At 38.3% G+C, this 24,924-nt stretch overlaps 1 protein-coding gene across 5 annotated transcripts in view; it reads left to right on the top strand.

Moving 5' to 3' along the window:
- The window catches only part of TMEM260 (transmembrane protein 260), a 70,231-nt gene extending 45,479 nt beyond the window's left edge, over nucleotides 1-24,752 (top strand). For 3 of the 5 annotated variants that reach the window (XM_010847696.1, XM_010847697.1, XM_010847695.1), the window contains 9 exons: nucleotides 1,544-1,627; nucleotides 3,450-3,564; nucleotides 6,032-6,201; nucleotides 8,446-8,617; nucleotides 11,719-11,867; nucleotides 16,621-16,797; nucleotides 18,527-18,580; nucleotides 20,036-20,126; nucleotides 24,011-24,752. In XM_010847696.1, coding sequence (XP_010845998.1) covers nucleotides 1,544-1,627; nucleotides 3,450-3,564; nucleotides 6,032-6,201; nucleotides 8,446-8,617; nucleotides 11,719-11,867; nucleotides 16,621-16,797; nucleotides 18,527-18,580; nucleotides 20,036-20,126; nucleotides 24,011-24,265 — 1,267 coding nt within the window. In that variant the 3' untranslated portion in view covers nucleotides 24,266-24,752. The remainder of the gene's footprint in view (nucleotides 1-1,543; nucleotides 1,628-3,449; nucleotides 3,565-6,031; nucleotides 6,202-8,445; nucleotides 8,618-11,718; nucleotides 11,868-16,620; nucleotides 16,798-18,526; nucleotides 18,581-20,035; nucleotides 20,127-24,010) is intronic. The other 2 variants (XM_010847699.1, XM_010847698.1) reach the window with 2 other exon arrangements.
- Nucleotides 24,753-24,924: the final 172 nt, after the last annotated feature.

Genomic DNA, 24,924 nt, shown 5'->3' with positions numbered 1-24,924 from the left:
AGAACACAAGCTGGAATCAAGATTGCCGGGAGAAATATGAATAACCTCAGATATGCAGATGACACCACCCTTCTGGCAGAAAGTGAAGAGGAACTCAAAAGCCTCTTGATGAAAGTGAAAGTGGAGAGTGAAAAAGTTGGCTTCAAGCTCAACATTCAGAAAACGAAGATCATGGCATCCAGTCCCACCACTTCATGGGAAATAGATGGGGAAACAGTGGAAACAGTGTCAGACTTTATTTTTCTGGGCTCCAAAATCACTGCAGATGGTGACTGCAGCCATGAAATTAAAAGACGCTTACTCCTTGGAAGGAAAGTTACGACCAACCTAGATAGCATATTCAAAAGCAGAGACATTACTTTGCCAACAAAGGTTCGTCTAGTCAAGGCTATGGTTTTTCCTGTGGTCATGTATGGATGTGAGAGTTGGACTGTGAAGAAGCTGAGTGCCAAAGAATTGATGCTTTTGAACTGTGGTGTTGGAGAAGACTCTTGAGAGTCCCTTGGACTGCAAGGAGATCCAACCAGTCCATTCTGAAGGAGATCAGCCCTGGGATTTCTTTGGAAGGAATGATGCTAAAGCTGAAACTCCAGTATTTTGGCCACCTCATGCGAAGAGTTGACTCATTGGAAAAGACTCTGATGCTGGGAGGGATTGGGGGCAGGAGGAGAAGGGGACGACAGAGGATGAGATGGCTGGATGGCATCACTGACTCGATGGACGTGAGTCTGAGTGAACTCCGGGAGTTGGTGATGGACAGGGAGGCCTGGCGTGCTGCGATTCATGGGATCGCAAAGAGTCGGACACGACTGAGCGACTGATCTGCTCTGATCTTCTCATAGTAGATGAAATACACATTGTGTTGTTTCCATAATTATGGCATTACATTTATTCCAATAAAATTGCCAGTAGGGAGAAGAAAGTTCTTTGAGATAGTGTTTAGAGTCATTTTTTTATTAAAAATTGGAGATTGCCAGAGCTATTTGAAAACTCAGATAATACTTGGAAAATGTATTAGTTAATGAAAGAATTTAATTATAGGGGGGAAATACATTTCTTGGAGATTGCTTAAACACTTTTTGTACCAAATAATACAGAAAACAAGGAAGACTTTTAAGAAAGGAGATAACCTCAAAAAGGATGGTTGGAGATCAATTCTCTTTCCTTTTTTCTCCATGATTGGATCTCCAGAAAATTATTTGAATTAATTTTGTTTTCAATTTCACATGACTTCTTATCAAACTAATCTGGGATACAAACTGGTGTATAATATCAGTATAGTAGACCAATATCAAAAATACCAAATAATTATTTGTTCTTAGCTCAAATAGTGTAAGTTGGTAATTCAGTGTTACAGCTGAAAAACATCTTACGACTATCTAGCTCTTTCTTGTGGTACTTTTTCTCCCAAATTTAAAAGAACACAAAATAATTGAAAATCTGACTTATTTACTGTATAATCAGGTATAGTATGTAAAGAATGCTTTGTTTGGAACTAGCAAATTTGTTTTCTGCCAATAATAAATTAAATTGTCTCTTACAGTTCTCAAGTGACAAATATGAGGACCCAACTCTCATTCAACATTCAAGCCCTTGCAGTTTGGGCAAATATATGTTTAACAAGAAAGTGAGTAAAGTAATTCCTTTTTCTGTTATTTTTTCCATGTTCATTAATTGAATTAATATAGTCACTATATCATTATGGCAAATAGATGGGGAAACAGTGGAAACAGTGGCTGACTTTATCTTTTTGGGCTCCAAAATCACTGCAGATGGTGATTGCAGCCATGAAATTAAAAGACACTTACTCCTTGGAAGGAAAGTTATGACCAACCTAGACAGCATATTAAAAACCAGAGACATTACTTTGTCAACAGAAGTCCATCTAGTCAAGGCTATGGTTTTTCCAGTAGTCATGTATAGATGTGAGAATTGGACTATAAAGAAAGCTGAGTGCTGAAGAATTGATGCTTTTGAACTGTGGTGTTGGAAAAGACTCTTGAGAGTCCCTTGGACTGCAAGTAGATCCAACCAGTTTATCCTAAAGGAGATCAGTCCTCGGTGTTTATTGGAAGGACTGATGTTGAAGCTGAAACTCCAATACTTTGGTCACCTGATGAGAAGAGATGAGTCATTTGAAAAGACCCTGATGCTGGGAAAGATTGAGGGCAGGAAGAGAAGGGGACGACAGGATGAGATGGTTGGATGGCATCACCGACTAAATGGACATGGGTCTGGGTAAACTCCGGGAGTTGGTGATGGACAGGGAGGCCTGGCGTGCCGCGGTTCATGGAGTCGCAAAGAGTCGGACACGACTGAGCGACTGAACTGAACTGAAGCTCTGTTAATTTCTCGTTTACTGACTTTCTAGTCTATTGAGTATATTCTTATATAAATGTATATTTGAATATATACTTATTGTTTTATTTCCTTAACCCTTCACATTATAGTGAGCATTTTTCCATACCATAACAAATACTTCAGTTCAGTTCAGTCGCTCAGTCGTGTCAGACTTTTTGCGACCCCATGAATCGCAGCGCGCCAGGCCTCCCTGTCCATCACCAACTCCCGGAGTTCACTCAGACTCACGTCCATCGAGTCAGTGATGCCATCCAGCCATCTCATCCTCTGTCGTCCCCTTCTCCTCCTGCCCCCAATCCCTCCCAGCATCAGAGTCTTTTCCAATGAGTCAACTCTTCGCATGAGGTGGCCAAAGTACTGGAGTTTCAGCTTTAGCATCATTCCTTCCAAAGAAAAGAAGGGACAAATACTTAAGATCATTTAAATTTCTGTATAATAGTCCATTCTAAAACCTGGGACAATTAACTTATATGTTTTCCTATTTAAGAGTCTTAGATTGCTTCCACTTTTTCCACTACTGTAAATAAATACCAAGGCATTGTTATGGATTAATTCTTATCCAGTATTTCTGGTTCTTAAAGATTTATGCCCACATAGCAAATTACTGGGTCAATGAATGTGAATATTTTTTAAGGCTCTTGATATATTGATATATTATCAAATTAATTTTCCTTGAACATTGTACTAACATACGTTCTCATACAACTTCATTCTCACCAGCATTGAGATTTGTCATTTTAAAATTTGTATTATTTTGATGCATGAAATTATTCTTTTGTTTTGCATATGTTTAATTAAGCTTAAATTTAATAGGATTAGTAATTTATATTTTCTTCTGCAGATTTTAATTTCATATTTTTTGCTGCATAGTTCCAAGTTATGCTTATAATATGTAGTGCAGTGTGACTTATTACTATGTTCTGGTTATCTATGCCAACTCACATTTTTAAGCCTAAGGTCTTTCTTTGTTCCTATTTAAAAATGGAAAGATTTTTAGTTCCAAATATTTTTCCTATAGCTTGTAACTGTAATATTATTAATATTCATGTCACATAAGTAATTTTTGACATATTTTAATTTTTTTATAGGGACAGACAAAGCCCATCATTAGTATGGCTTTTTACTGGAATGTTTTGCATTTATTCATTGTTCTTTGCCTGGAGGGCAAATTTAGATATTTCAAAACCGCTTTTCATGGGTGTGGTAAGTTTTGCCTAGATATATCCTTTGACCAGAAAGTTCGTGAAGAATGTACAAATCTGTCTTTCATGAATCTTGTAGAAGGGCAACCAGTCTTAGAAATAGTTAAAATTGTCGTGAAGTGAAGTGAAAGTCACTCAGTCATGTCCAACTCTTTGGAATGTTGGAGTGGGTAGTCTTTCTCTTCTCCAGGGGATCTTCCCAACCCAGGGATCGAACCCAGATCTCCAGCATTATAGGAGGATTCTTTACCAAGTGAACCACAAGATAAGCCCAAGAATATTGGAGTGGGTAACCTATCACTTTCCCAGGGTATGTTCATGACCCAAGAATTGAACCGGGGTCTCCTGCATTGCAGGTGGATTCTTTACCAACTGAGCTATCAGTGAAGCCCTGATATTGTGTATACATGATCACAAATCAAAATTAAATTATTGAATAAGTAAGGCTAAGGCCTCTTTTGGGGGGGGGGGGCGGAAAGCATTGTTTCATTAGCACAATAGTTAAATAGAAAAATAAATGTAAGGTAGATTTAAGTTAGTCATTTTATATGTGTGCTTGGAGATATGTTAATAGGAACCACTACATTTCTTCTGGAATTTTTTAAAATAGCTTGATGAAAATGTTTAATGGTGTGGGGAGATCAATGAATGCATTGTTGATGATTTTTATTAGTGGATGTGATTCTGAATGATGGTCATTAGTGTTCTTATAGTTGAATAACAATGATGGTTTTTCATATCATTACTTGTGGTAAATTCCATGTAAGAATAATGATAACATCCATCATATTTAAGTACTATTTTTGTGATTGGTTTTGTGGAGTTTTCTTCACCTATTTATGGGGGGCTCATGTTAATTGTAGAGAAGGAAATAGCAACCCACTCCAGTATTCTTGCCTGGAGAATCCCATGGACTAAGGAGCCTGGTAGGGTACAGTCCACGGGGTCGCAAAGAGTCAGACATGACTGAGCGACTTCACTTTCACTTTCACTTTCACATTAATTGTAAGTGGTGGTGTTGGTTGTGGTATTGTATTGAATTTTGGTCGTTCTTTTTTAGGATTAATGGTGTTTTTAATTTTTTTAGAGGGGGATGTTGGTGGTATTTGGTTATACAATGGCTATGGCTACTGAGCAGTATCCTGAAGTTTAGATTTCTAATAAGACTGTCTTAGGGATATTCCTTTCTGGTTTAGTTATAGTGTTTTCAATGGTTTTTTACATGTTGAAGGATGAGAAGTTGGAAATTGTATTTAAATTTAATGTTTTAGGGGATTGAGCCTCCCTGGTGGCTCAGTTGGTAAAGAATCTGCCTGCAATGCAGCAGACATGAGTTCAATCCCTGGGTTGGGAAGATCCCCTGGAGGAGGGCATGGCAACGCACTCCAGTATTCTTGCTTGGAGAATCCCATGGACAGAGGAGTCTGGTGGGCTACAGTCCATGGGATCGCAAAGAGTCGGACACCACTGAGTGACTAACACTTTCACTTTCTTTTTCACATTTCTTCTGGAACTTTTTTAAATAGCAAAGAAATATGGGTTGTGCTTAGGGTCTCTACCAACATATTCCCTTATTTTCTTACCTCACCAGTCCACACCTGTACAAAACAGGAAGTGTATTTCAATTTTCCCTGACTACGATATCTGAGATTAGAGTATTTCTTCTCCTTATAACAGAACCTATGTAAATGTAGATAGCAGCCAAAACCAACCATGTGTGTATATTTCCGAGAGACCTGATGAATAATACCTTATTTGAGTACCTGAGTTCTGAATCAGTTGAGAACAAGATAAACCAGTACATTGGGTGGGAGAATCACCTTTGTTACCAATAACGATGGGGTTGGAGAATGTGGTTAATACCTGTGGACACTGGAGCCTTCTCATCCTGTATCCCTGAACAGTCTAGTCACAAGCAGTGCTGCTCAGGATGGGCCTCTTCCCTCCCCAGTTCACCTCACCCCAGAGTCTGCCCCTGGACAAGTACTTCCTGTGGGCAACTCACTTCCAAGAGAAAGAGAGAGGAAAGAGGAGAGCTCTTCAGGCCCAACTCCCAAACTGTCCAGTCAGCTCAGTCCCTACAGTCCTTCTAGGAGAAATAAGTGAAGGGAAAGAGTGTTATACTGGCAGGGCTTCTCATGGAAGGAAACATCAGGAGTTAAGCAAAAGCATTTCTCCACCTCTTCAACTTTGCACATTAGGATAAAGAATTCAAGATTAAGTATGCAGTATAGAAAAGACTTTGTGGATCCAAAAAGGGAGATCCACATGTCAGACAGGGAAGGAAGAATGCTTGAAAATGGAAAAATCAAGTGACGTGGAGTTGAGTTGGGAAGTCAGTTAAGAAGACATAAATGACACAGGCATAAGCAACTAGATGCATGCAGTATATTTTTAAGATATGTAAATACCTGATTGATTACATAAAACAGTCAGTTGGATGCACTGTTCCCATGCCTCGTTCACAGGTGGAACGATTCTGGATGCAGAGCAATGCAGTGGTGGCTGTCCTTGCTGGCATCGGTTTGGCTGCCCTTGTATCTGAGAGTAACCGAGTGCTCAACACCAACGGGCTTCAGTATCTGGAATGGCTTTCAGCAATTCTTTTTGTAACTTGCCAAATATATTCTAACTATAGGTAATACATGGTTATTTTTATGAAAAGTAGCTTTCCAGCCAGAGACAGTTGGGATATTTAGAATCTAGGGCTTTGTTTTATCTTTACCTTCCACTAGCTTTCAAAGTGAGATAGCTTGATCTGAATGCAGTGGTTGTTAAACTTTTGAATAAGAATCTCAGCATGAGTGATATATAGTTTCAGGGCATTGCAAACAGGCGTTCAAGTGGTGCGTGTAAACTACCTGTGTATTTTCCACTAAAGGGGATCCTAGAGCTACTTTGTAGACTCTTGGATGGCATCAGTGACTCCATGGACATGAGTTTGAGCAAGCTCTGTGGCGTATATGTAAAATTCCATGATCTAAAATACCACTTAGATGGAGAGTAAAGACATTTGAAGTCTTGCTTTTGTTTGTTTTTGCCATACCACTAGGCTTGTGGGATCTTAGTTCCCCAACCAGGGATCGAACCTGCACTCTCTGTGTAGAAGCACAGAGTCTTAACCAATGGACTGGCAGTTAAGTTCAGTCGCTTAGTCGTGTCTGACTTTTTGTGACCCCATGGACTGTAGCAGGCAAGGCTTCCCTGTCCATCACCAACTCCTGGAGCTTGCTCAAACTCATGTCCATGGAGTCATTGATGCCATCCAACCATCTCATGGACTGGCAGGGAAGTCCCAATTTGGGCTTTTTTTGTATGCCCTAAAATAATTCACTTTGTGCTTCAAAGAATTTATCTTTTGAGTAATCCTTGGCCCTTATCTATTATACTCTGTAGTAGTGTATATTAAATATTTTGAATATTCAAAGTTCTGAAAGTTTCTTAACCCTTATGCATTATTAGTGTTGTTTGTATTTTTCAAAATCTGCTTAATGACCATTATAATGTAAATGTCAGTCAAACATAAAAGATGTAAAGACTTAGATGATAATTCATTTATTTGCAGTAATATTGAATAGACTTTACAGAAGTGGAAGAGTCCGCTGGAGTTTTGTTATAGTGAGATTTGATTGGTACTTTATAATGCTGAGGAGCAGCCATGCTAGGGACTCTGTGTCACCAGGAGGCCTTGTGGGAAGGGGAGGCAGATTCCTGATACAACTCCACAGCTGGCTCGGGAAGGGTTTGCCAGGCCCATAGTGTGTTTCCCACCCCTCTTTTATCCCATTCTTCTCCTGGCTCAGGTCTTCAGGGCAACTCAGTTTCCACACCAGGGATGCCTGCACAGACTGGGTGGCTTGGTTTGATTTGGATTCTTTTTTGCCTCCAGGTGAATGGAACTTTGCTGGGTGGCAAAAGGTGAGGCATCACCCTGCAAAGTAGGGCATCACAGTAGGAAACATTTGCATCATCAATTACAAAGGCAGGGATAGTATTTGTTCCTGGAAGTATTAATTTGCTTTGTGATGCTAACTCAATGATTCACCTTTAGGCTGTGTTTCTTATCACCATTACATGTAATGGACCTGATAATAAGAGGAAGGACATTACTTGTTCAGTTATTTGATGCTTTTTCTCTCTTGTATTCATTTTCTTTTTTTGTGGAAGGCTCTGAGAATTCATGCCAGTTTTTCCTTTGAAGTTATAAAGTCCACTTCATCATCGAAAAGAGCTATACTGCTATTGTTGGCAACAGTAAATAATGGCTGAAGAGAAGTAAATATCTCAGCAAATTATTCCTTCCCTTCTTTCTCACTGGGCTCATCCCCTAGTGATAATCAGCTTCAGTCTAGAAGGGAGAGAGGAACACAGAGAGCCAGTGGTCCAGGGAAGTGGTAGAAAGGATCAACCTCTACATGCAAGAGAGTCAGACAAATGTGCAAATGTATGCCAGAAACTGGCAAATTTCCTTTGCGTTTCTGAAAATCCCTTTGAACTAAATGGAATTAACATGAAATTACGTTATACTCCAAGTGGAATTAGACACCTTACTTCTTCTTAGTGAAATTGGATATGTTTTTAGGGGTAAAATGTACTCATTATTGAGTACTAACTTGTTCCCTTTTTATGGAAATGATTATAAATTCCAGAAGTAAAGCAGTACGCTGATTTTTTTCACTAGCACAATTAGTTCTACATTTTTTCTCCAGTTAGTAGTGTTCCCTTTGAAATATATGTGTCCTCTTAGAAGATATGTTAGAATATTTAAAACACTAAGTGTAGATTGTATAATGGGAAAGGAATGGAGTGGGGAATAAGCCTAGTCTTATTAAAACCAAAACAATGTGTTGCTATTTTAATATTTTTAAATCCTTTTATTTAGCGTTTGTGACCAAAGGACCAACTATGTGATTGATAAATTTGCAAAGAACCTTCTATCCTCCATGCCTCGTGATGCAATTATCTTACTCAGAGGAGATCTGCCAGGGAATTCTCTCCGTTACATGCATTATTGTGAGGGACTGAGGCCAGATATTTCATTAGTGGATCAGGAAGTAAGTATGTGAGAAATATACTTAAAATATAGTAGTAGCAATTGTTTTAAAATGTGTATTTTAAAGAACTATTTCTTTTTTTTAACAGTGCATGGGTACAGTTTTCATGATCACTCTGAGGTAAAATATATATCACATTCTTTCCTTTATTGTAACTAATAGGATAAGTCATGTGTTTCTTCTTTGTTTTTTAAACTGAGTGTTTTAAGAATTAATATGTCTCAGATTCAAACAACATCCTAGGTCTCTAGTTCCCATGGCAGACCATGACAATACTGTGTTGTAAATTTATTTTTAAATTGTTCTTTTACATCCAATCAGCTCAGCCATTCGAATTAACACTGCCCCCTGGTCCAGAGATTAAAATAAATTAGGCTGACTATAAAATAAGTCATACTGCAAGTAAGTAAACATTTCACTCAAAATAGAAATTATTAACCACAATTCTGTTATAGAATTTGTAAATTTTGTAGATCTTATGACAAAAGTATGTTGGGAAAGGACTTGTGAAAATTTCAAGGTCTATTAAAACAATCTTCTGGAACTAAAAAAAATGTATTTAAACTATAGGATTTATTGTTTAAGCCATAAATAGTTAAAGAGAACAAATCTATCTCCACTCTTTTTAGAACAGTCATCAGGAAAATAGAAATTCTTAACCTCGAAAAAGTACTGTTAGTTTGATTGAGCAAATTATAGGCACAATACTGATTTTAAAAATTTTTTGAAAAAACAATACTTATTGAATAAATTTCATTCAATTAATAAATAATTTAAAAATTTGACAACACTTTAAACAGATTTGCAAATATAGGGAAATTTGAAAATCACACATGTTTTTATAAGCAGTGTGCATTTATGTCATGTACACTGATGATTCATTTGGTCTTGATTAAAATGATCTAGAATCTGACAAAAGCTAGATCATTTGTTAATAATATGGTATACCATGATTTTAAATACAGGTACTATGGTTGAGAAGCTTGGATTTCAAAGTTAATTCAACCTGAATTCACATCCTTATCCTCTCACTTCCTGGATGTATGACTTAGGGCTAAAGAGTTTTCCTTTCAGAACTTCTGTTTCCCTGTCTATAAAATGGAAATAATCATTAGATAAGTAAGTTAGGATGCTTTTGAATGTAAGAAACAAAATCACTAAGAGTAGCTTAAACTATGGGATTTTTAATCTCACAAAACAAGTAGTCTGGAGAAAGGAGCTTTTAGGATTGATAATACAAGCAGTTCCATGATGGCCGTGTTCTAGGGTAGCTTTTTTGCAGGTCTCTTGAATTGAAGGATGCCTGGTTCTAAACATTGCATGCAAAGTGCTTCTTCTGAGTTCTCTCTCTCTCTCTCTCTCTCTGTATTGGGAATAACATGTGCCCCAGATGCCCCCGCCAGACCTTTATTCAGGCCCCACTAACCAGTATTGGGTCACATGACTACTCCAAAAACTACTCACTAGCAAAGGAGAATGACTGTAACTCCCTGATTAAAACCAGGATTGTGTTAGCTGAAAAGAAGGATTGGCTGTTGAGTGGGCAATCAACAGTATCAGAAATAATTATTCTCACCTAAGGTTATTATGAGAATTGAATGAGAAACAGTAAGGTCCTAGTACAAAGTGGTTATTTAATGAATGTTACTGTTGTCAAATAGGGGCTTCCCTTATAGCTCAGTTGGTAAAAAATCTGTCCGCAATGCAGGAGACCCCGGTTCAATTCCTGGGTTGGGAAGATTCCCTGGAGAAAGGAATCCACTCCAGTATTCTGGCCTGGAGAGACTGTATAGTCCATGGGGTCACAAAGGGTCGGACATGACTGAGCGACTTTGACTTTGACTTTTGATTCTCAAATACTGAAACTTATTGGGAAATAAACTCTAATTCAATAAGTACTTTTTGAGTATTTCCAATATGTTGTTGTGGTTCAGTAGCTAAGTCGTGTCCAATTCTTTTCAGCGCTGTGGATTGCATCCTGCCAGGCTCCTCTGTCCATAGAATTCTCCAGGCAAGAATACTGAAGTGGGTTACCATGCCCTCCTCCCGGGGATCTTCCCAATGCAGGGATCAAACCCACGTCTCCTGCATTGCAGGTGGATTTTTTACCACCAGGGAAGCACCCTCTACATACTTAGATTAAAATTAATTTGTCACTTCTAGTTAAATGACTTGTAGAGACAGGTAAAACATAAACATAATTGCTCAAGTGATGATATCCAAACTTTAATGAAGTCTTCTTTAAAAACTGAAATTTGTACATATAAAATTGTAGGATGAAGTATATATTAAGTATAGAATTAAAAAAAATTAATACTAATGATTTATTTTAACCAAAAGAATATGTAAGGACATGTAATTAACTTGGAGCTATTAATAAATTCAGATTATTTAGCCAAGGGGTTTTTAACTTTGACGCCTAGGTTATGTGATTGAACTTCTCAAGGGCAGGGATTATATCTTCTTCACTGTAGGTCAAGCACTACTTGTTTTTGTTTTCTGAATGAATGAATGAAAGAACAGAGTAATGACACATCTCTCTATTTTGCCTAGGTTGTCTAGTCTGGCTATCAAAAAGGCATTTCAGCTTCAGCAAACATAGTTTGGGAACTATTCTGTGCCAGGCATTGTGCTAGGTGCAGAGGCAAGGAGGTGAAAAGATACAGTCTCTTTCCTATAGGAGCTCTCAGTCTAGTGAGGAATAGGCTAGAAGCTATAATCAAGGTAGGTACATCGTGCTACAGGAGCATCTTGTTCTGCTGTGAAAACTGGGGAGGACATCCTAGAGGAAGTGATGCTTAAGCTGGTTCTCAAAGTTCAGTACACTCCCTAGGTATAAGAACAGGAGGTCCTTCTGGTCATAAACTAGGTGCTGATTTTATTGATAGCTGATAATTATAACTTAAGACATAAAATCTAAGGTCTGAGTCATTAGAAGAATAGTGGCACATACCTTGGTTGCATTTGTATGTATTTTTCAATTATGTTTATATTTAATGAGTAACCCCACATTTGGTAACTTTTTCATCATCCTTGATAAACTTGGTTCTTTTTAAAGAAACATATTAAAAGCATGATATCACATGTTATCTTTCTGGCAGATGATGACTTATGAGTGGTATCTACCCAAGATGGCAAAGCATTTACCAGGCGTCAAGTTTCCTGGGAACCAGTGGAATCCTGTAGAAGGAATATTATCTAGTGGAATGGTCACATTTAATCTTTATCATTTTCTTGAAGTAAATAAACAGTAAGCATTCTTTTCATATAATAGCTTTTCTAAAATCTTAAGCTTTTCTAAAATTGTTTATGTAGCAGCTGTGCTTCATCCAAAAGACCAATTTTCTATACCTATTTCCCTGTCACCGGTGAGATTATCTTTGTAATTAAATTGAATATCTGTGCATAAATGAGACCAGGCAGAAATAAATGTTATTGTTCTGGGTAAAGGAAAAATAAAGACAGATTAGCAAGAATAGCAAATAAGATCTTAGTACAATTCAGAGAAATTGGAGATGTGCCTGCCTACTTGAAATCATTGCAGGTAGATCGCAAGCAATTATAGTTTCCCCCTGATCAACACCATGGCCCCCTTTTAAGTTTAATGCAAATGTTTTCTGGGAATAATCACTATATAAAAATAGCTCAAGGATTTTTTTCTAAAGGATAAGGCATTTTTATAAATAAGAAAAACACCTACAGTTATGCTGACTGAGATAACATATGAGAATTGTGAATTCTATACTTCAGAACATAAAATTATTCATAGTTAAGGTCAAGAATAAATAACTCCTTCAGTGGTATACTGTTGAATATTTTTCCTGTCCCTGAAATGCTTGGGATTGTCCAGAGCCTGAAGAAGCAAACTTATTTCATAATTTCTATTCTCTTATAAAGAGGATTTCAGAAATTTTTATAAATTCCAAAGTTAAACTGTCCCTTACTAAGAACATAATGAAGTGGTACTTTGGTGTTCAGAGCCTGAAGTTTACTGTGGCTCATGAAGTCATATGAAGGTAATAGGTATAAATGTGCTGTTGAGAAATAATTAATTGTTCTATTTTGGAATAAAATATTAACAACATCTCCAAATAGGCATTTTTGGTGCAGTTTATTTAATTGAACGTCTTAAACACTAATTGAACCTACTATCTATCCGTTTGTATTAGGCAATAAAGTGAGACTCAGTTCCAGATTTAAGTAGACTACAATCTAGTTGTATATATACATAGATATGAATACAGTTAGCCATAACGGTGTAAGCTCTGTACTAACAAAGCCTTGTAAAGTGTAAGACACAGTAAATGTTCAATGTGTGTTTACTAAATGGATGACTTAATTGACAGTGTAAGCCAAATGTTCTGGGACCATGGATGAGGAAGCAATTAATTCTGCCGAGGGGCATTCATTCAGCATTTATTTAATAAACTTTGGGTATTAAAAATGTCCCAACACCTGTACTAGCTGCAGATGGATGGGTGTGATCCCTGCTGTTACCATCTTTGAGACAGATGTCAAGTGATGCCTTAAATGTGAAACAGATAAGTTATAGTATCAGCTGGTAAGCATGATAATACTGGTATGGATGAACTTTGGAGACTCAAAGACTAAGAAAGAACTTGCCAAGTAGATAGAACAGTTAGGATACAAAACAAATCCATGACCCCAGAAACTCCCTTTTTCTGCTCCTTTGTTGTTATACTGTGCCCAGACCCCTAGCCCTCAGAACCACGGATCTATCCTCTGTTACTATCAGATCAGATCAGTCTCTCAGTCGTGTCCAGCTCTTTGCGACCCCATGAATCGCAGCACGCCAGGCCTCTTCTGTTACTGTAGTTTTACCTTTTCCAGAATGTCATATAAATGGACTCATAAAGTATGTGACTTTTTGATACTAGCATCCCTTACTTTAGCAAAATGCCTCTGAGATCCTTCCAAGTTATTGTTGTGTATCAATAGTTTATTCCTTTTTGTTACTGAGTAATATTCCTTTGTATAGACGTACTGCAGTTTATCCATTCATCTATTCAAGGACATTTGGGCTGTTTCCAGTTATTTGTGAATAGAGCTGCTATAAACATTCATGTACAGGTTTGTGTATGAATATGTTTTCATACCTAGGACTGGGATTATTGGATTTATTGGATTGTTTGTTTTCTTACTATTGAGTTTTGAGAGTTCTGTGTCTATTCTAGATGCAAATCTTTTATTAAACATGTGATATTTTCTCCTAGTCTTTTTGTTCTCTTCAAAGTGTCTTTTGCAGGTAATTTTTATTTTGATGAAATCCAATTATCATATTTCTCTTTTATGGATCATACTTTTTGATCTCCTGTCAAACAACTCTTGCCTAATGCCAGGTCACAAAGATTATCTCATGTTTTCTTCTAAGATTTTTACAGTTTTATGTTTTATATCTCAGATCAAAAATCACTTTTGAGTTAATTTTTACAAGGGGCTTGCTTAGAACAAAGATATTTTTGCCTATGAATGTTATTTGTCCTAATATCATTTGTTGAAAACATTTATATTCTTTCTTCATTTAATTGCATTTGCACCTTTTTCTGTATTTACAAAAAAAAAAAATACTTCTGGGGTTTTTGACTGGTTTTAATTTGATTAGGGTTTTCATGGCATATCTTTTTCTTTTCTTATGCTTTTAGCCACCTACGTCATGTTTAAAGTGGGTTTCTTGTAGATAGCACATATTTGACTCTTGTTTTATTATCCATTCTGACAATTTGTCTATCATTTCATTTATATCCAGACCATTTGCATTAATGTAAATATTGACATGTTTTAGATGTACATCTATCCTTTTATTACTTGTTTTCCGTTTGGTCTTCTGTTTTTCATTCCACTGTTTCCCTTCCTGCTTTCTTTTGGATAATTTGATTTTTTTTTAGCATTCCATGTTACTGTGTCTCTTGGTAAATTTTTTTCAGTGGTTGCTCTTAGAATTACAGTATACAGACATATTTAACTATCACAATCTATTTATTACTTTTGGAGAAGGAAATGACAAACCACTCCAGTACTCTTGCCTGGAAAATCCCACGGATGGAGAAGCCTGGCGGGCAATAGTCCATGGGTCACAAGAGTCGGACATCTCTTAGTGACTAAACCAATTTACTACTTCAAGTGAACTGTAGAAATCTTACTGGCGTGTAAGCTCCTTTACTCCACTTTTGATTGTGTTGTCAAACATGTTATATTAGACATGTGATAATTTTTGTTTTCAACATATGTTTTTTTAATTTAAGAGAAAAAGTAGTCTTAGATATCTGTTCAGATATTTACCAGATCTGTTGCTCTTCCTTCAATCCTGGTGTTTGAGCTTTCCATCTTGTATCATTTTTCTCCCTTCTGAAGTTAGTCCTTTAGCATTTCTTTCAGAACAAGACTGTTAGCAGTGAATTCTCTTAGTCTTTCTTTACCCAAAAAAGTCTTTATTTCACCTTCATTTTTGAAGGATATTTCTGGATATGTAATTCTGGGTTGGATAGTTCTTTTTTTTCTCTCATCACTTTAACAGTGTTATTTTATATCCTTTTGCCATGCATGGCTTCTGTTGAGAAATCTACAGTTATTTAAATCATTGTTTCCCTTGTGTGAAATGTGTTGTTTTTCTCTGACTGCTTTCAAGATTTTTTGTCTTTAATTTTAAGCAATTTGATTATGATGTATCTGGGCATGAATTTCTTTGAGTTTAACCTGCTTGGGATTTACTAAGTTTCGTGAATCTGAACGATTATGTCTTTCACAAAAGTTGGAAGTTTTCTGACGTTATTTCTTTAAGTACTTTTCCTGCTCCACCTTTTTTCTCTTCTGGGATTCTGATGACTCCAGTGTTAGACCTTTTGATATTGTTCCACAGGTACCTAAGACTCTATACTTTCAGTATTTTTTCCTCTTTGTTTAAATTATACAATTTCTCTTGATCTAGCTTCAAGTTCATTGACACACATTCTGTCTTTCTAAAATTGTATGAAGCCCATCCAGTGGAGGAGTAATGGGAGTTTGCTCCCAATCTTTGGAACCACGGCTCCTCTGGTTAGCGAGCAGCGTCCACTTCCACAGAGTTGCAGGAACCTGCCCAGCTGCCACTGTGCTGCTGCTTCTGCTGCTGGCACAGTGCTGTCTGGTGCCCAGGGAAAGAGGGAAAGGAAAAAGTTCTGGGGATTTCCTCTGCTCTTTCAATCCTTACAAGTTCCTTTTCCTGCTCCTTGGAGTCAGGAAAAAAGCAAGAGGAAGGCTTCTCTTGAGATCTTTTTGTTCTCACTTGGTATGTATTTTGGGTTTCAGGCTTCCTTGAGTTCAGGCCAGGTAATCCTGGAAGATGAACAGGAGTAAACTCACCACGGATTTGGTGGAACTCAGAATTCTGCTTTCTTCCCTCAATCTTCTTTCTACTATTTACTGTTCAGAGTCTTCAGATAGTTGTTCCATGTTTAGATTTCAGAATTAATTTAGAGATAAAGAGCCTATCCTCAGGCTACTTTTGGGCTACTCAGAAGGATTTGTAAATGAAAATCGTAGCTTCAATAAAATAATGCTAAAAGAGATTAAAAGTAAAATGCAATGGAAATTGGAGGACAGAAAGACTACTAGTATTAGTAGTACTACTAATACAAAGACATGTTTCCACCTATAAAATTTAGAAGGTAGCAAATAATATGTCTATTTACACATGAGACAGAACCACAGACTCTTTCCTTGTGTTTGTCCCTTTGTCCCCACCTGATTTCTTCTGATTTCTGTGTCAAAAACAGGTAGGTTTTATTATTTATGTCTGTGTGCTTCCCTTCAATCTCTAGACAGCTTTTTTCCCCCACTAATATAAATTTAAAGCAATCTACTGGCAGAGATTTAAAGAAACCAAAGTGTTCACAAATGGTTTATTGGTAACTGAGGTTTAGAGTAAAAAATGACCCTTCCTGAGTTATATGTATTTGGCATTTAGAACCTTAAGCTGATAATACATATTTTTCTGTCTTCAATAGAAAAGAAACGTTTGTTTGCATAGGAATTCACGAAGGCGACCCAACCTGGAAAAAGAATTATTCACTTTGGCCATGGGGTTCTTGTGACAAATTAGTTTCTTCAGAGATTGTATTCAACCCTGAGGAGTGGATTAAACTTACGAGAAATATCTACAACTGGACTGAAAGCTATGGAAGGTATGGAGGGCAGTTGTTTGCCATCAGTGTGTAGCTGTTTTGTGTGCCTAAAAAACTCACTGAATTTTGAAATGCCTTTTAATTTTTTAGATTTTTTTTTGTTTTTTATTAGTAGTTAATATTGCTATTTGCTGCCCACAGAGTACCGTGATAGAGAAGGAGAACTTATATTTCTTGTCCTCAGGCTTGAAGAACAATGGAGAGGTGGAGGAAAGGCAGTGATGGTTAAGTGGGCACCACGTAGTTAGATATGTGCCACCATCCACATCCAGCTCTTGTAATGCCACATGGTCCGTCATCCTGTACCTCAGACCCTAAAAGTGGGAGAGATTCATGAGCTGAAGCAGAGCTTTAAAGCGCACTCTGTTGTCGCTAATAGTTCCCACCCACATAAACTTGTCACTTCAATTTGTTTTCTTCAAGAATGGCGGATCAGGGACTTCCCTGGTGGTCCAGTGGTTAAGACTCCCCACTTCCACAGCAAAGGGCTCAGGTTCCATCCCTGGTCAGAGAACTAAGATCCCACATGCCACATGGTGTGGCCAAAACAAGAAAAAAAAAAAAAAAGAATGGCAGATCACTTCTCTGTAGGAAGACTGGGATTTAAGTAACTTTTTCTTCACAACTGTTTGCCGTTAGCCTCGTTCTGCTGTTTTGATTAGTCTTCCTGGAAGCATCTCTACCTATAGTTGACTCTCTCCCATATGGAAAAGGAGTCACCATCTAAAGATAGGCTCTCTATTGCCTATTTTTTAAATTAAATTATGAATTATGCAAAGATTAGATAATTACTGCTTATAATTCAAGTGGGTAACTGTTCCCTTCTCCAGAGAATCTTCCCAACCCAAGGATCGAACCCAGGTCTCCCGCATTGCAGGCAGATTCTTTACCAGCTGAGCCACAAGGGAAGCCCAAGACTTCTGGAGTGGGTAGCCTATCCCTTCTCCAGAGGATCTTCCTGACTCAGGAATCAAACTGGGGTCTCCTTCATTGCAGGCAGATTCTTTACCAACTGAGCTATAAGCCTATAATTCAAGAGCAACACTCAAAATCATATGAACAAATGCTACCGAAGATTTCTGAGTCGATATGAGCAAACAGACCCCACTGCTGTGCTCCAGCCAGAGCTGGATAAGTAGTTGTATATCAAAGTACTCTGTGACCATTGTGAGGAAAAGCTGGAAAATACCCTGTTCTCCAAACAGCCGATGACAGTACAGGTACACAGCATCACTCACTGCCTCCATTTTGTCAAAGTAGATACATGCTAAGAGAAATTTTAATTAAGTGGGAAAAAAATCGGCAAACGGTTTAGCCAGTGCTCTTTGAGCAGCATCCTAGCTCCAACAACGATTTTTCAAAGCCAGGAGTCCCCTCTTCTCACAGCTCTATGGCTTTCAGCTGTGCCCACAGAGGGACCCAGGCCTCACCCCTACCCCATTGCCCGCCTGACAGCTCTCGGGAAGCCTCCAGCCTCTTCCCACTGAGCTTTAGTGTGCTCCTGTGAGGCAGTGGGGCTCATCATGCAAATTACAAATGCATTTACCAAAACCTCAGATTCCTAACCATCAAATATTTCTAAGGGAATAAGTTTGTTACTTTGGTCTCTATCTGTTCTTCAAGATGCAACCTATTTTATTTGCCTTGTAAGATTATAAAACAAAAATGACATGTCCGTAATAATAAAGGTAACTGGCAGGAAAATGTTACCATTTTCTTCTAACTACAGGTTTGATCCTTCTTCCTGGGAATCTGTGGCCAATGAAGAGATGTGGCAAGCAAGGTGACTAACTTATACTTTCGGTTTGCAGTCTACTTTTAATGTAGTAGAAGTAGCTTGTGGCAATTTTCATTTGAGCAGCAGTGGGGCATGGTGATAATAAAAGTAATATTTATGAGCGATTATTTTGTTTGGGGCATTGTACTAATTGTTACTAAGGCATAATCTCATTTCATCCATACAACAACCTGTGGAGAAGTCAATCTTACCCCATTTTACAAAAAAGAACGAACTGAAGGCAGAGAGGTTACTTGTAGGCCGCATAGCTCTACCAATAGAGTCCAAAATTCACCTCTCTCTGACTGGAACATTCATCACTCCTGTGCTCTCCCGCCTCCACTAAACCAAAGTCAGTGTAATTGATTAAGGAGAGATTGATAATTACCACCCTGTCCCATGTGTAATGTGCTAGTTAGTTATTTAAGCACTTATTGAAAACTTCCTAGAAACCAGGCACCATGCTAGGCTTGGAGGCTACACATTGGAATACGACACAGTTCCTATTGTCAGTGGAGCAGACAGACATATTCCAAGAGATTTGACTGTTCACGTGCTAGATGCTGGACTTCCCTGTTCCTATGTGAAATGAACACTTCACAGTGATGCTCTTGTCTCTCTGTGTTCCTGCCATTATTTTAAAATATTCAAAATATCTAACACTAACTAACAGACTTTGGCCTAAAATGTAAAAGGCCTAAGTGATGCAGACAGGGGTACCAAGTATGAAGTACTTCCTCCAGGAAAAATGGATTGATGCCCACTCTGGGCCAGGGGCTGAGTGCACCAGAAATTGAGTTAGGGTGTAATATGTTTAAAGAGGGTTTTTTTTTAATTGTCAAGAAATATGGTTCTTGACAAAATAACAATTACAAAAAAGTGTTTGTAGTAGTGTTTTGGAAATGTCAGAAAATTGCATATTTCAAGTTATCAACCCGGTTATAAGAACAAATACTTGCTTTGAGGGACTAATCAAAGATATACCAAATGTTTGCACGATTCTTCAGTGTGACTGTGGGAAAGCTTGGGGAGAAATCACATGAAGAAAGCAGGTCATTATTCGGGCAGGTATTGATTTAATTGGAGTGCTGAATACAATTCGGATGAGTTCATGTGGTCAAAGAGTCCAGCCACCTTTGAAGAACTGGTCACACACGGCATGAGCCATCGTGATGGGTATCTTTGGGGATGTGCTGACAGACTCAGCAAGTCTCCCCTCCCAGCTGCTCTTGCACAGTGAAGATGTACATCTGGAGGGAAGGTGATGCACAACAGTGATGATGAACAGAATGCAGCGTCTTGGGGTGGGGGAGGGCTACTGTTGGTTCAGAGTAAACTTCTGTGAATATGAAAGAAGTAAAAAGAATACGATAAAGGGTTCTGTATGATCCTCATCAATGGAAAAGTCTGGCCGATTTAGTTTTGAATGTGAAATTGATGTGAACACCCTCCCACTCCCAGGATGAAAACACCGTTCTTCATCTTTAACCTGGCAGAAAGTGCAAGTTTGCCTTCAAATGTGAAAGCTCAACTCTACACTCACGCCTATAACGTATGTTGCACTTTTACATATATAAATACATTTGGTGGGAGGGTAGTGGTGACTGTTTGGGATGTAAAGAGAGTGTATCACAGAGTTTTTACTTTTTTTGTTTCCAGCTTTATTTGGCATTATAAATCAGTACAAATGGAAAAACAGTCATGTGTCTCTCAAATAATATTTAAAGTAAATGACCGTGGTTGACAAAATAATGTAAGAAGTTCATGTCCTCATCTCCAGAACTTGTGAATATGTGGCCTTACACGGCAAAGGGCACGTTGCAGGTGTGATTAAGGATCCTGAGGTGGGGAGATTATCCTAGATTATCCAGGTGGGCCTAATATAATCACAGGGGTCCCTAGAAGAAGGAGGCAGGAAGGTCAGAGTCAGAGAAGGAGACATGGCATTGCAAGCAGAGGTCAGAAAGAGATTTGAAGATTGCCAGGTAGCTGGCCTGAAAGATGGAGGAAGGGACCACAAGTTAGGAAGTGCAGGCAGCCTCTGAAAGCTAGAAAAGGCAAAAAAAAAAAAAAAACCAAACAGATTCTAGAGCCTCTAGAAATATATGATACATTTATATTGTTTTAACTGCTATGTTTTAACCACTACATTTGTGCTGATTGTTACAACAGTAATAGGAAGCTAAGATGATGGCTTTATTTTCTTAAAAAGCAGTTCTGATGGGTCGCCCTCTATACAAAAGTCATGACCCTGGCAACACTTGAAACGATCGGACCATGGCTGGTTGAGATTTCATGAGAGAGAGAAAGGGTCGTGGAGAATAACCCCAGGAAGCCAGACGGCCAGGCACGCTAAGGCTCTTGCTTAGCTGGTCCTCTGTGATGGGAACGAGGGTACAGACCAGAGGCTTGCTTTGCTGTAGCACTGTGTTAACAAGGCCCTGCTTTTCTGTGGTTTATAGCACTGGCCTCTTCCCCGCCTTCTGAGATAGTCTTGGAGCCTGCAGTATAGGAAACAGACATCCTGGCAAAAGCCAGTGAGAATGGAGCCCAGGAGCTGTATGTCTAGCAAGTGATTATTTATGCTGTCTCTGGGCTGCTGTGGATCTACTCAGCCAGGGCATTTGTTTGGGACTGAGTCAAAATAGCATGGTGTCCAATTAGTGTGACAGCTTTTACTCCTCAATTGTGTGCTTATTGGTCCATGGTTTACTCATGTATTCATTTACTCACAGAGCATTTATGGAGCACCCAGTCTGTACCAAATACTGTGATGGAGATGATCAGGCATTGGCCCTGCTGTCAAATGGGCACACGCCAGAGAGGGAGATAGAAGATAAAGTCCTGTTAGTAGTGAGAAATACAAGAGCTGTGCAGGGGTGCCACGGGACAGTGAGAGGCATATGAGCACAGCCTCCTGGGGAGAGGTGGCGCAGAAGGGAGGGAAAGCTGCCACAGGAGATGTCACTGCAGTGTCATCTTGAAAGATCAGAGGAAGCCAGCCAGACACATGTGGTGCAGGAAACCACAGGGATAGAGGTGGACACCTCCGAGGTGCCCATCAAGGACAGCCAGGGACTAGATACAGGAAGCAGTGTTCTGGAGTTCTGACTGGCAGTCAGGGAGTCCTGGTTCAAGGCCTGCTCCACCATTCACTGTTAACTGTGGGCCAATTAACCTTTCTATTTTTTCTTTCAAAAAAAAAAGTGGATTGTAAATTTTATAGATTATCTCTCACATCCTGGCCATGTCAGATCCATTTCATCTCTAATACCCTGTGATTCTGTGAAAAACAAAAACTAAAAACAAGTATTTAGTTGGGAGGAATCCGAGACTTAGTACTATTTTATGTTCTCATCAGTGATCTGTTCCGTGGTCAGTCGTTAGGCCACCACTAAAGCCAATTCATGGATTTATTGTCCCTTTGGGCCTGCAGGCATTACTCTGTTCAGTGAACACAAGTCTGTAACATAGTCTATAGGTATCTCCTTCACGTGTGTCTCCAGGTATGTGACATCATTTGCAAGACAAAGGAGCTCAAATACTTGATGAGTCAACACAAATCACCTCCTCGCACAGGTTTTTCAAGAACATTCTTGTTAGGTATAGAAGATATTTTTGTTATTATTTACATTGTCCTGCTCAATAGTTATCCAGAACATTAAGTTCAGGTGTACTGGGAAAGCAAGAATGATCTGTTATCTTTAGGAATACAGTTGATACACTGAAGATGCCCCCCAAACTAGAATATGTTCCACTAAACTTAGTGTCACAAAGATTCACGCTTAGAGGAGGAAATACAATTCCCACATGATGAAAAATGACTGTTAGCTTCTTAAGATACAGCACATGTGACTAATGGTCCATCCAGAATGAGCTGATGAGACACCAGGATCAGAGTGTTTTAGAAAAGGGTAGTATGGCTGTTCTGATGTCCGAAGACGTAGCAGGGAGGTTGTGAGTGAGCCTCTTATTCTCTTGAGCCATTGGAAAGTGCTTACTGAGTTGCTGGCATCCATCTTGCACTCCAAAATCTAATCAGGATTTTGAAAACGGCTAAGAAAAGAACCTGAGCAGTTCCTGAGCACCGACTTTGTGCAGGGCAGCCTGCCGTGCATTTTACACATGTCCCTCATTGGAGGGAGGCTCAGGAAGAGGAGCAGCAGATAGGGAAAATAAAAAAGACTATGAGAAAAAGTAGAGAAGCTTTGGATATTTTACCAAGAAAATAAAATGCTGACTTAATAGCTTTGAAGTCTATGAAAAGTACGAGGTGACTCTTTCCTATTTTATGGAGTGAAGGCAAAGGGAAAATAGCTTTAAAAGCAACTTCGGGACTAAGAGTTATTAAATATCAAAATGACATAAAAAATACAGATTGGGGAATTTTTCATGGGGATGTTGTTTTGAAAAAGACTGGATATGCATTTGTCTACTCTAGAGTAGGAGTTGGGGAAACAGATAATATAATCGGGTCCCTTTCAACTGAATGATGTAATGAGTATAGTTCTAATTCAAAAAGCCCTTGTCCCTGGAGAAAGCATCATTACTTGTCCTGTGCTCTAATGGAGGCTACTGGTTAACTCAAGTGCCTGTGGATTTGACTTCAATTTGAAAATCCCCAAGAAGGTTGTGAAATTCCCCAATAAGCAAGCATAATATTGTTTTGTAGATTTGCATCTACTTTTTTGGTTTATTTGTTAATTTTTTATCTTTTTCCTCTAGAAAACTCAATATTAAAGATTCTAATTCTATCCAATCAACACTATATCTGATATTGAAAAACAAAATTCTGAATTCCTGGGGGCAGAGTTTTAACTATGAAAATTGTTATTTTAGGACACTGGAGATTTTCAACATCTCACTTTAAGGATGTCTCTTAAATTATATTATGCCCAGCCTGTTGGATGCTGGATTTGTTAGAGGTTTTCTATTGCTACTATTGTTAATACTGTTGTTTATAATGTAGAGAGAATTTTATGTAAAAATGAGGGACAAAATTGAAATTTCTTCAAGTTCTTTTTCCATGCAGTTTTCTAAAGAAAGTTACTTTTTTTTTCTTTAATAGCTAAATTTAGAGTTTCAACCTTTCTGCCTGTTGAGTAAATAGCTTTCCATGAATTAGAACCAAATCCCTTTCCCAGAACATCTCTCTGGAGGAAGAGCATTCTGTCCTGACCCAGTGTGTCTAAAGTTCCCTCCGCAACATCCAAAAAACCCCAGAAACAGCTTTATATGAAATGCATTTGCCTCCTGCTACTGTAATAATTACAGTATCATCCTTGCATTTTCTGCATGGCCTAGCAACGATTAGATTTTTACTACAGGCTGCTTGCATTTATTTTTCCCTGTGTTATTAATTCCTTTGTGTTTTCTAGTCTTTTTTAAAAAGTCAAGGGATAACAATGGAATGTCAATGTTCTTGCTGTCTTCCAGCTTTATAAGGAGATTGTCTATTTACGAAAGGAACACCCGGTGAATTGGCACAAGAACTACGCCATCTCCTGTGAACGGATGCTGCGCCTTCAGGAAAGAAGTGCAGACCCTGAAGTCTTGTTATCTGAAACCATCAGACACTTCCGTCTCTACACTCGCAAGGCCCAGAATGATCCCCAGCTGGCCGATATTTCAGTTGCTCTAAAGCACCTAAGAAAGGAACTACGAAGTCTGAGAAATATGAAAAATGGCTGAGACAGCAAACTGTGAAAAACCGGCTCAGCTTTCAGCTTCCAAAATTCCCAAGTCCAAAAGTTTTTCCTCCAAGAAAAGAAATGGCATTAAAAAACGGAAGACTAGGTCATCTCCCAGATATAAGTAACATGGTGTTATAAGTAGAACAGTAACGGTACTGTTTTACGGCGGAGTTAGAAACTGAGATGTGCTATTTCCACAAATTCTATTTAGCCTGTGTTACTGAATTAGCATTTCAGTGAGAATATTTTGAAAAATCTTCCTACTTACACAACCTTTCATCAAATGACTTGCTTGATTAAATTCTAGCAAAGAATGAACTATTTTCATATACTTAAAATATCGACCATGAATCTTAAGGGCCCTGCTTATTGGGATTGGTATTAAAATTAAATTCTTAAAATATTAATACCAGACCAAAGACATTCTCTGGCTCCCAGAAATGAAATTATTATTATTTTTTTTAATAAATCTTGTTACACTTCAAGCTAGAGTACTGTTTGGGGTGTGGGGGATGGGGGGGTATTGGTTTTCTTTTCTTTTTTTTTTTTTTTTTTTTTTTTTTTTTGAGTAGCTGTAGTTGTTACATAATCTCACACTTCAAACTAAATACCAACCAGATGATATTTTGGAAAAAAGTTAAGGTTTTATTGTGTTCG

This window comes from Bison bison, unplaced genomic scaffold (assembly GCF_000754665.1).
Source record: "Bison bison bison isolate TAMUID 2011002044 unplaced genomic scaffold, Bison_UMD1.0 scf7180017864254, whole genome shotgun sequence".
Classification (NCBI taxonomy): domain Eukaryota; kingdom Metazoa; phylum Chordata; class Mammalia; order Artiodactyla; family Bovidae; genus Bison; species Bison bison.
The sequence above is the reverse complement of the archived record's forward strand: the minus strand, read 5'-3'. Positions and strand labels throughout refer to the sequence as shown.